This window comes from Emydura macquarii, unplaced genomic scaffold (genome assembly GCF_026122565.2).
Source record: "Emydura macquarii macquarii isolate MOO-44397 ecotype Brisbane River unplaced genomic scaffold, CSIRO-AGI_Emac_v2 contig_719, whole genome shotgun sequence".
Lineage (NCBI taxonomy): Eukaryota > Metazoa > Chordata > Testudines > Chelidae > Emydura > Emydura macquarii.
Window position 1 is genome coordinate 15,834,468 of NW_027130856.1, and position 12,613 is coordinate 15,847,080.

Below are 12,613 nucleotides of genomic sequence, written 5' to 3' on the forward strand. Positions count from 1 at the left end.
AGATTGAAGAGTTGTTGTAGTGATGGTCATTAAAGTCATGAGAGTGGACTGTCCAGTCTGGGTAAGGTAAAGAGGCAGAACAGGACAGGGACCAGGATAGAGACCTGCGGGATTTTGAGAAGGGGGTAAGAGGAACTAACAGGGTGAAATGATCATATGACATGAAACTGGTTCATAGTCATTCTCACTGGGTGGGACTACTTTGTTTGCACAGTGCTCTTGAGTTCAGGTGTCCAACATTATAGGGAAGCATTTCACACACATTTCTGCCCCTCCCACTGGAAAAAAACCCCTTGTGATTGATTGAATTCTTGAAAAATATCTTTTTATATTTGACCTGAGCCTGTTCATCAGCAGCCTCAACTTCGTTTGAAATCAGTTGGAGTTGTGGGTGCTCAGCCTCTCAGGATCAGCCCCATTAGGTTTTAAAATGTTTATAGATTGCTCTGGAGACAGAACATAGTACAGCTTACATTTGGGGACCTAAAAGCGACTTGATAAAGTCTATTTACATCACTGTTTAGAAGAGATTTGAGTTTCAAGCCTACAGAACTTTGACAGTCCTAATACCACTGCGATGAGCCTGGCTTTTTATTATTTTTTTTTCCAGATGTTTCCACAAGACTGATTAATGCAGACATGAAATCTGATGCACAGGTGCAGCATCAGTTGTTAGAACATCAGGGGCAGGAGCCAAAACGATTGCACTCCTAGCACTTACTATTTTCTAACAAATTACTGTGAAAATCTGTTGTTAAACAGCATTGTCTCATTTTCTAGTAGCAGTATGCAAAGCCATTAGAACCGTGCTGCTATTCGTAACAAGGGGAAATGAGCTCCGTTGGTGCTGTGGCCTGCTTGAAAAGGTCATCAGCGTGTATTTATTCTTGGCTCCTGCCAAACGTGGGTTTGAGAATATTGTTTCTGCACTGAAGGGATACCAATTTCTAGCTCATTAAAAAGGGATTTAATTTTTTTTGTTTTTAATGACATTAAGTCATTCTGCACGGTCACAGGGGTGCAGAAGAAAGAGAAAATGCTTCTGTGGAGAGGGAAGAGTGGAGATGTAGTTAACAGTGGTTTTGTAGAGAGACTTATTTATTTTGCACCTGGGGCAAGGGAATTTCAGCAGCTTATTACTGGCTGTTTTCTTAGCTTTCTCTCTCTCCTTCTCTTACCTTCCATTCCTTGTAAAATTACTGGGCCAAAGTCTGTCCTCCGAAACTTACATGCATCTCCCATTGACTTGTCTCTTTTAAACATGCACGTGTATAGCGTGAACATTGTTTAGAGGTCTTACAGTGTAAGGATGGGATAAGTACCTGTATTTGGTAAAATACCACATTTTACTTTTATTGTTGTTGATGATTGGGATTGTGGTAGCACCTGAATATTCCGGTCCCCATTGTGCTAGCCACTGTACACACTCCTAGTGAGAGACAAATCTAATTTGAGAGTAGGCTCGTGAGGATGACAAAATTAGGGAATGGGGCAGTGAAGATGAGAGTAACTGGGATAGGAATGCACGATTACAGAGGAAGCTACGTGCAGAGCTTGGTGGTTCCTGAAGGCGCTCAATCTTCCTTACAAAAATAAAAAACACCAAATCTCCTTGACTGAAAGTCAATCAATGTTCATTGCTTGGCTGATTTCTTGTCCAGATTTCAGCAAAGGAGGGCCTCCGGGAAAGATTTGGAGGAGAGGGCAGTAGCCTTACAGAATATTTCAGGAAGCGTATACCAGTGGCTCTCAACCTTTCCAGACTATTGTACCCCTTTCAGGAATCTGATTTGTCTTGCGTAACCAAGTTTCACCTCACTTAAAAACTATTTGCTTACAAAATCTGACATAAAAATACAAGTGTCACAGCACACTGTTACTGAAAAATTGCTTACTTTTTCATTTTTAGCATATAATTATAAAATAAATTGATTGGAATATAAATATTATACTTACATTCCAGTGTATAACTTATAGAGCAGTATAAACAAGTTATTGTTTATGAAATTTTAGTTTATACTGACTTCACTAGTGTTTTTTATGTAGCCTATTGTAAAACTAGGCAAATCTAGATGAGTTGATGTACCCCCTGGAAGAGCTTTGTGTACCCCCAGGGGTGCGCGTGCCCCTGGTTGAGAAACACTGATGTATACCATGCATAAGGAGCAGCATTGCTGGAAAATCCTGAGATCATTCTGAGTGAGACTGACAAGGCTGGCATCATTGGCACAGCAGAAGAGATGGGAGAATGGGTTTGATATAAGAGACCAGAGGACAAGTAGAGAGGGGTAGAGTTGTGAACAACCTTGAATGCAATATTTAAATTCAGTATTTGACTCTAGTAGCAAGCTTAGTTTGAAGTTCATGAAACTGTATGTAGTTAATCCTTGGTTCTTTTAAAGAAGTGTGGGAGGGAGAACAGGGCTGCCTGCCATGGGCTTTTCTTGTCCAAGCTCCCCTTTACAATGGATGGGGGGAAATCCCCAATTATTTTGCAGCACCAGGACCCAGAAACCTCTCCTGGATCCCACTTCAGAATTATTGAAGCTATAGACTCCCATGCACTCTAAGACATCTCCAGTGCTGAGGACCCAAATGCACCATGCTTCTGAAATCCCAGAGTGCGTAAGAATTGACTCTGAGGTTTCTGAAACACAGTGTGCCCTTAGATGTCAGAAACCACAGAGTGAAGAGGAATTTGGTGGGACTCAGCAGAAGATTGTTAGGTCCCCATGCTTTCTTGTGCTGGAAATGTATGGAGGAGCGCGCTCTGTTTCTATTGACTTCATATGACAGTGGGTGCTGAGAGGACTCAGCGCTTGAAAAGATTGTGACCTTGCTGTGGTGATAGCAGTTCTCCCCTTCTCCCCCCAGTGACTTGTCGGGGAGACTCTCTAGCGGCATCAGTGGCCGTTTCTCCTTTCCCTTCTGGAAGAGAATGAGGTGTGGCTATTTCTCGTTATTCACATAGAGTCTGATTTTTTTCAAAAGTGCTAAGTACTCACAAATTCCAGGGAAGTCCATGAGAGCTGCAGGTATATAGCACCTTTGAACATCACGGATTTTGTTTTTACCAAGCATTCACTGTAATCCTGAAGACATTGGGTATTGGCATGTAGAAACATTGGACTGGATCCTGGAGCTGCGCTGATTTACATCAGCTGAGGACCTAGCCCAGAATGTTCTGTCCATTCCTAAAATAAATCTAAATCTGTAATCCCAGAGCCTAACCTTAATAAACTCCTGCCCATGTAGGGTAATTACTCTGGGTAAGAGCCCTTATGGGTTTGAGATTTCTGCTTTGTATTGTGTTTTTTATAATTCTGTTTATGAAAGGTTTTCAAGGTAGATTTCAATTAAAGTAACTTGTGTTGCAAACAGTTATTATAAACTCCCTTTGCTTTGCAGAGAGCAGGGCACTTGTTGAATGTGGGCAATCTATCAGAACCATTTCCTTGTGTACAGTCCAAGGATGTGTGTAGAGAGCGCATGTTGCTACAGAAATGCCTACTATGCAGCTCTGTCTCTAGTTTCCAAAAGATGACCACGGTCCTTTTATGAAATTAGCAGGGCCTCATTCCTCACTAATCCATTAGCTGTTAGTCCTCAAGGAGCCAGTCGTTTTCTTAGTCATCAATAGGCACCATATGATTCTGTCCCTGTAAAGATATAGGACACATGAATCAAAATAGTTGCGTGATGTCATGTCATAATGTGAATGTGCTCTGACCAATTGGTGCCAAGAATTGTCTGTACAGGAGTGGTTTCCTTTTACAGTCTTTTTAAAGAGACATCATGCAGAACTGCACATGACAATTCTCTTCAAGAGGGGTTGTGCCTCCTTTGCACATTTAGTATTTTTTAAAAGCGGGAGCTTATCAGCTAGTTACTGACCTTTTCTGCATAAGCTGATCCACTGGTGAAATTCTACTTCAGCCTCTGAAGCTTTCTGACTACTTAAGGATAAGAACTGCTGCTGCAAGCTGTATGGGCTTTTGAAATGTTCCTGGTATCCACAGATATTTGTAGAATAGTTACTGTACAGTAAGAATTAAGACTGGAACTGCTTTGGGCAAAGCTCAACTACTCTTTTTGGATCTTATTGTCGTTAAGACGTGATCTGGGCTCACTTCAGAATTTCACCAGTTGAAGCTTTTTCATAACCACCTGTTTCAGCCAACTTTTGGAATATCTTATTTTTTGCCCCCGTGTTTCCATTTTAACTGACTTATTTTCCTGCCCCCCTCCAGCTTTTGATCAAATCTGCTCTTTCTTCATTTCCAATACTGGGTATGATTGACAGCTGCTATTGCTTTGGTGCCTGCTGCAGCTCATGAAGCGTTTTGGCAGTCTTAGAGGAAGCAAGAAACGAAAGGACCAGAGCGGAAGCTCTGAGAGGCGCAAATCTGAACCTCATGGCCTTTTAGGTAGGGAACTTCTGTGTTACCCCTCAACAAGAGGATGAATTATTTTTGGGAGCAAACATTGTGGCTGAATTAAACAATTGAAGAGCAACTTTCTGCTTCCTAATACTGTTGATTCCGTTGGGTAATTGCTGTGGTAGATGTTAATGGGGATATTTATACAATATTTTGCACCTGACGGGAAAAACCAAGCTAATACCTTTATAGATTTTTAGATGTATACTAAGGAATTAATCTCCCAATGGCTTTTTTTTCAAAGCTGCTTTCAGATTAGTATTAGTATTAGTATTCAGATTAAACTATGTGAAATACATCCTGACAGGTTGATGATAGTAAATTTCAAACTAGGATTCTCTTACTTTAAAGAAAGCACTTGATTTAATTTTCTAAGTTAATAAATATTTAATTAATATATTTGCTAGTAAGAAAGGAAAATGTAAGAGTCTCTAGACTAAGTGTTACCTCCCATAGGCAGCTAGTGTTTTAAATCACATCTTTCAAATGTCCCCTTGCAGTTTCCAATAAAATTATATTTGACTTTTTAGTTAGATCAGCCTCCATTAGGTAACCAGAATGGGTCACTTAAAACATGTTCACCATGGAACAGGTGCTAAATTCTGTTTGGGTATTGCACCGGGAAGGAAATTTCAGGTAAGGCTGAGTTGGTCAAGAATCATGTGATATTCTGACATGGGACGAAGCATCACATGTGTTCCTGAGAACGGAATAGCTCCGTGGTGATTTCCACCTGATGAACAGCAGAAAGCTATAATTAAGTAACTGGAATGAATTACCTTCATCACTGGGTGGTGGTATTTTTGTGCTCGTGTATTTTCCAGTAAAGCACAATTCTGCTGAGAGAAAAAATAGATACTGACCTAGCAATATAGCACTTAAAAACAGTGTCACAATGATCAATAGGATAAGTCCAGAGTTCAGTATGGTTGACTGGTTAATAACCCTGCCTGCTTCTTCTCTCACACTGGTATAATTCAGGAGAAACGTCATTAAAGTCACTGGAGTGACACTGGCATAAAACTAGTGTGAGAGAAGATGTGGAGTGCATCCAGATTTAATAACTACTTTTCAGCATTCTTTACTCTTGTCATTAAACAGAAATGTTACTATTGCGAGGTGGTTTTTTTTTTAAAGTTTGCTTTAAATTAATTTGCTCTGTTTTTAAAGTCCGTCTCTTGCCACTGGTGCTCCTAGTTTTCTCTGCTGCAGTGTTGAGTGTTTGAAGTATTGTAAAGTATCAGTGTAAATCAAGTGTGATGCTGCTGGAGTCAGTGCAGTTACACAAGTGCAGTGGTCCCCAAATTGTGGGGCATGAGGAATATGCAGGAGGGGTGGCAGGGCCTGAGCCAGCCCCTACAGGGGAGGAAGTGGGAGAGGCAGCCCCACTCTGGACCCAGCTGCATTCCCACTCTGCCTCTAATCCCAGTCCCCAGATCCTCCCCATCCCTAGTTCTGCCCCAGCTCTGCCATCAGCCCAAGCTCCTCTGCTGAGCCAACTGTGCAGTAAGGCAGGGGGGCATGGACAGATTCCATGGCTGGTAAGGGAGAGAGGTGTGACAGGGAAAGTTTGGGCACCACTTCACTAGTGTAAGGCCCATGTAAATGAAAGGAAACTTAGGCCTTGAAAAAGTAAATGTAAATGTAAAGGAGACTTAGGCCTTAGATCCTTCATAGCAGGGTACAATGTGTGATCTAGTAAAAGGAAAGCTAATGTTGCCCTTTTTGGGCCTAATGTTGCCCCTTATTCCTACATAGAGGGCCCAGATCAACAAAAAATGTTGGACCATTCCCAAATGGCCAAAGGAAACCAATGGGCTCCCAGAAAGGCAGCAGTGTGGCTAAGTCTGATATATGACAATTCAAGCCACTGCTTCCCCATTTTCCCTTGATTGACATTATTACATAAGAGTGTTCAAGTCCATGAAAGGTTCTGGGGGGCACCTGAACTCTTGTTTCAGCAACAGTTGGCTGGCCAGCAGCACCATTTGCTATACATAAACACATTGTGGCATCTTCTCTCCCTCTGAATGTAAGCTCCAGATCCAAGCACCCAACGTTAATCTGCCCCTGTGCAGGAAATAACAGTTGCTATAAAAACCTTTCTGACTCACAAATGTATTACAGAAATGCGGGTTCAAAAAAGAATAGATAAGTTCATGGAGGATAGGTCCATCAATGGTTATTCACCAAGATGGTCAGGAATGTAACCCCATGATCTGGGTGTCCCTAGCCTCTGATTGCCAGAAGCTGGAACTGGATGACAGAGGATGGATCACTCAATGATTGCCTGTTCTGTACATTTCCTCTGAAGCACTTGGCACTGGCCACTGTCAGAAGTCAGGATGCTGTGCTAGATGGACCATTGGTCTGACCCAGTCTGGCCGTTCTTATGAACAGCCAAAAGGGAAAAATACATAAAAATTTACCTCCTCATTTCTACACATTCCCCTCCTGTGTAACGGAAGTGAACTGAAAGGTTTTAGTGGGTATGAAAGAGCCTAATGTACTTTGGTTCCTTAGTGCTGTGAGTTGTGCAGGCTATAAAACAATAGCTGTCCTTACTAGCTTCTGACAGTAATTGATTTCATTAATCTTGCTGGGTAGCCCACCCTGCTGGTGTAGAGGCAGAATTAGATGCATGTTTACTATGCAGAATTTCCACAGCAATATTTAAAACGTGGCTCAGGTTTGTTCTCTATCACTTTTGTGTCGTGAATGAGCTGCAGGTGTCTTTCCAAAACCTGATCTCAGATCACCAGGGTAGAAAATAAAGATCAGGTATGTATGTTTTACTTGCTTCCACAGAGTAGCTGCTGCTGTTGTGATCCTAGAGGGATCTGGATTCTTTTCTGGAAACAAGTTAACTTTTGCAAATGGCTTTTTCCTCAGGGTGGCTTATTTTATTGAAATAAAATGTCAGAATAAAAGCTTGCATTATTTTCTGATTTAATCTTTATCAAAAGAGCTTTGCATATTTATAAAGCAGTGAACTGTACTAAACTCATCCTGAGAGGCCCTGAGCACCATCCGCTCCCATGGGAATCTAAGGCGTTCAGCAGCTTTTAGAATCAGATCTCTTGTGTGTTATTTGTAAGAGCATTTGCAACAAACACCTGTGGTGGCCCATCAGGTGCAGTAATGCAGACAGAGGCATTCTCTTTAGCTTCTCTGCTGTCAGGGAGCAGGAATTTAATTTTAGATATCTATCCTCCCTATACTCTGGTGTGGGTGTAGCTATGCAAATACTGTTGGTGTTAATGGGGTTCATGCAGGGCATCATACCCTACTCACCACCTGGGACTACTCATGTCTCCTTATGCTGTGGTTGTTCAGACACTGAGGTCTCAGCTACTTTTCGTCCTCTCTTTTTCTGAGGAGAGCGGGAAAACCAAAGACTGGGGAAAAGGCCATGAGGTTATAAACATATTATTTTCCATGCAAGCTGTCAGGTGCCCCATTTTGTGCTGGATTCTGTCACCACTCCTCTTCCTCTGAACTAACTGAACTCAGAGTTTCTGACTTTTATTTCTTGGCCTCCTCTCATAAAATGTTTAACGACAGTAGAGAGGCCTCTGGCCATCATAAGCTGGAGCACACCAGTGGCTTCTTGCCTTGTTACAGAATCCACCTTTGGGGCTCCTACAACTAGTATTATTTTTCCTTTTCCAAACAGAACTTTCTTATGTGCATTATTCAAACTAAACCCCCGCATGGGCCAGACTTCTTCTCCCAGGCTGAGAGGCGTGCTGTGGGAAAGAGGCTTGGTCTAGTGAATGGGAGCAGAGAGGGAATCGGGAGATCCCTGGTTGCCCGTTTAGAGCAGCTTTAAAGTCCCTTTGGGCCAAGTGAGCAGCACAAGAGGGTTATAGCATGGGTCAGAATATGGCCCACAGAGCTGGGAGTGAGTACAGAGATAAAGGGAGCAGACAAGAGAGAGGCTTGGACAGAGCATTGGGAGTGAATGAAAAGGTGAGTGTGAGGAGGAGACACTGGAACTTTATGCGTAAGAAGAAGGGAAGGCAGTGCAGAGATTCAGGAAGCAGGAAAGATTCGCTCTGAGTAGGGGGAAAGGGAGATGATTTTAGCAGCTGTGAGGCATGTAGCTCTAAGACATTCACCCTTCTGGCTCACCCTCTTAAGGAAATCTGTGACTCCCTCCCCCACAAACTATCTGCCAGTTATATCACTGATTGCCAGATCTTGATACAGCCTTCAGCGTTGTAAATAGATCAGCTCTGTTGCTTTTCTCAAGGGGACAATTTTTCGGCTAAGATGACGCTAATATCCCTGCCCTTTAAAGGACACCATCTGTTCTGTGAAGGTTAGAACAACACATGCAAAAGATTGAATAGGTGTTGAATAGGAGCTTTCCTGCCCTGTCAGACTCGTAAGTGCTGAACACAGAATAATTTCTGTTCTTAGTACCATGGTAGAGACACCTTCACAAATGGGGAGCTCTGTCTTGCTCCAAGGCAATTGGTCACAACTATTCATTTTGAAATCCATCAGCTAACTCTAAACTTCTGCCTGCTAGGCTGCTGTAGAGTCAGCTGCAGTCTGTTCCTTATCTGGGATGTTGCCGTAGAAGTTTGCCTTTATAAATTTCAAGAGGCATATGCTGAAACTTACCACAGATAAGCTAGGTTCTCCACATCTGGAAAGAGGGTGACAGGGGAACTTCAATTTTGCAACATTGAGAAAAGGGGATATTTCAGGACAGAACAACCTGCTATACCCCTTCATGACCACTTGGCGGCACTGCTGATGAGGGTCACCTTTCACAGTCCCTGACTTTAAAAGGCAAGGGAGATAGTTCCTTTGTGGCTGAACAGAGGAGAAATTTAAAGGGGCCATATTCTTCAACACGCAGTAGTAGCCGACAGCTCTGTGAAATGGGTGAATTTTTTCACTCCCATGGAGACTGGAAGCAGAGGAGGAAGACACAACCGCTTGCGCAGGGAATCCACCAGCAAAAGTAAAATAAGAGGGGCCTGTCCTGGACTCTCACACAGAGGGTGCTCTGCAGGGATCTCCACAGCTTCAGGGTTGCCCTGTAGGGAAGCAGAGGGGGACAAGGACCTGCAGGAGGCCACTCAGAGCTGGCAGACTTATTTGCATGCACTTTTATATGAAAATAGGGATATGATTCTCATCTCGCTTACACAGGGTATTACTCTGTGCTGCATTCTTCACTGCCTGGCAGCACATGATGCAGTGGAGAATCAGGTCCATTGATTACAATGGGGTTAACGCCTAATTTACACCACTGTCATTTAGAGCAGATTCAGGGGAAACACCCAAGCTCTTGGCAAAGTCCCCATAAGCCTTAAGCCTTTCTCGTAACTGGAATAAGTATTGCACCCCCACGTTTGCTGTGTTTGGTCTTTGTTCCTCCATGCGCCTTGGAGGAGGTCTAAAATCTCATGAGGGTGTTTCCCATACACCAGTTCAAGGGGGAATCCCATGGATGCCTGAGGAACCTGTCTGACGGCAAATAACTGTTGTGGAAGCAACTGATCCCAGTGACGAGGATCTGATGCAACAAGTTTCCTTAGCATCTTTTTCAGTATCCTTGACTTCCTGGCCAACAGAACCTATTAATCACCCACTCGAGGATCTTGTCCCATCCCAAGTGCACCATGCATGGGATTGAGTGAGCAAGCCAAACCACTTTTCTTTAATATCTTCTTGGCACAAGGAGTTGTATTTTTATCTGTTTGGTTCAGTGGTTGTGCTCCAGCTGATAGAACCGTTCTCCCCTAAGTTCAAAGTGGGAACATGGTTTTAACTGCTGAAGGTCCATTACTTCACCATTGGCCATAGCCATCTGATCGTAGGCTTGGCTTAGTGTCTGGTTGTTTCCCTGTTCCTTAATGAAATCTGCTTAACTGGCTTGGAGTTCTACATCTAAAGGTTGTATGTTCTCATAGTTCGTTTGGCAAGGGAAAGAGCCTCTTACCTGACAGGAGGTCCCTTCCTTGTGATACAGTGTTTTGCCCAATCCCACCAGTGCCTTTGGCCTCACAGGTTCTGAGGCCTGGTCCCCAAGGGTGGGTGATTGCCCTTACTCTTTTAGAATTTCCCAAAAGTATTTCCAGTCTGTGCTCAGGATTACTGGATATGCCAGGATAGAAGCTAGTCCTACACAGAGGCTTCCAATATGTTTTCCCTTGACAATTAGACTTCCCTAGTGGGGTAGGGCTGTATATCTCCCTGTACACACTGGAGAAAGATAGTTTCTCCTGGAGTGTCCCCATTGCCCACCAGCTGCTGTCTGGCTCCACCTTGAGTCAACTAGCCCAGTTATCTCTACCCCATTAACCTGCACAGGACCACTATCTGAGCTGGGCCTCATTTTCAGGTCCTGGAGGCAGCTGTCCAGGCTTGCCCAGAGTTACACTCCATTCAAGGACAGTCACAGCGGAGATGACCTCATTGCCCACATGGAAAAACAGCTTCCTCCAGTGGTGGTAAATGCTGGTTCTTCTCCTGGGAGAAGTTTGGCATCTGCGGTCAACCTTTTTTGTGGGAATCAATCTTTTCCGGGTTTCTGTTTCTGGTTGATCTAGGCATAGGCATAGTTTGACTTCTATAATTAAGGGGGCAGCTCCAGTCATGCCAGTGCAGCTGTACAGCGGGGGAGGGAGGGGAGAGGATTCCTCATCTTGCAGTTAGAGGAGGGTGTCCCACCAATGCTCCCCGAAACTATGCCCATGAATCTAGGATCCTGTGGCCTTGCTGTGTCCTTTCTGTCAGTAATGTTAAATTTGAGTCGTGGTCCCAGTCAGACCAGCCTCTTCATCTGGCTGTGCCTCAGGGTGGACTGATCCCCTGACCCCAATATAACCACTCCCCATTGTCTTGAAAAGGAACCTGTTCGGCAGTCCATTAAGTTATGGCTTCTGCCAATGTCTCAGGTCAATGCTTCAAGACTCTTTCTGACAATTTCTTCATGTTTATCGTCTTGTTACCTCTGACTGGCTGATGAAGTCCGTTGTTTTTTTTGTTTTGTTTTTAAATATTTCCTTTTATGAGGGCTGGAATGAGCTTGCCCACATTCTCCACCAGCTGTGCAAGGTGATCCTCACCAGCAGTGCTGCCTAGTGGTTAAGCAGGGGTGTAGCAAGTTTTACAATCCTGATGTCTCCCCTTTCCTCTACTACTTCGTCCTGTGGGGTCTGTCCCTTCTTTTGTGGCTCAGTCCTCCATCTGGGTCCTCTGTTCAAGTCCATCTCTTCTTGGGTATACCAAAAGAAAATTCTTTTGGTGCCTGCCAGGGTTTTCCTTAGCTCAGGACTTGGGATCTGGATCCTTGTGTATTCAGGATCTTCTCCAGCTGTATTCCCCACTCAGATCATTTCCTACTTGAGTTCCCCCTTTCCCTCTTGGATGAACTAAAGAAGTGATCCAAAATCAAGTGTCTGACCTTCCTAAACAGTCACCACTCTCTCCTTTGCTGGGTTGGTCAAGTCAGTGTCGTCTGGTCTCAGGCAACAAGAGCACCTGGGCTGTTGCTTCGTCAAAGCTCAGAGTAGAGGTCTCTTCCTTTCTACTGCTTGCCCTCTTCTGAGCTGCTCTGCTTCCCCATTTAAGCTCTGCTTTCAGCTTGTGCAGGCTTTGCAGGTGTGGCTTGGTGGGGTTGCCTGGGCTCAGAGTTGCTCCTTAACTCCCAACCCCCCAAAATTCATGGGGGGGGGGGAAAAGAGAGGTTGGTGCACTGTGCATCCCTCTTGTAAGATACTCCTTTGGGCATAGTAAAGGAATATAAATGGACAAGAAGTATAGAATGCCATTGCTCCATAAAGGCAACTGTAACCCTTCAGCTGAAACGTTCTTCAGTGCATTAACAGTTTTCTCTATTGATTGTCAGGATCTGCTGAGCTGATGGTAATTTCAGAAAATGTGCACCAGTGACTGATCAAGGCCAATTCATCTTGCATTATAGAGAACTCCAACACCCAGGCTCCTGAGAGGCTGGTTGTCATTAGGAGTAAGAAATGGTGATGAATTGCAGTGAATTGAATGAAAGCCTTTTCTCCCCGTGATTCAGTTTTACAGATTCACCTCTGTGCTGCTGCCTGGAGCACACCACAAGCATAAATGCTCTAACTTGAGAGTGTCTTGAATGTCAGGAAAAGGACTGTTCTTCTTTGAGTGCTTGCTCATGCCCA

General features: G+C 43.8%; 1 protein-coding gene across 12 annotated transcripts in view; it reads left to right on the top strand.

The window, feature by feature from the left end:
- Positions 1–12,613, top strand: part of PRKAG2 (protein kinase AMP-activated non-catalytic subunit gamma 2) — a 426,595-nt gene that overhangs the window by 200,108 nt on the left and 213,874 nt on the right. For 2 of the 12 annotated variants that reach the window (XM_067542750.1, XM_067542751.1), the window contains exon 1: positions 3,864–4,427. The exons of the other annotated variants lie outside the window; for them this stretch is intronic. In XM_067542750.1, the coding sequence (XP_067398851.1) occupies positions 4,334–4,427 (94 nt within the window). In that variant the 5' untranslated portion in view covers positions 3,864–4,333. Of the gene's footprint in view, positions 1–3,863; positions 4,428–12,613 lie in introns of those variants that run through there. 12 annotated transcript variants of the gene reach the window in all.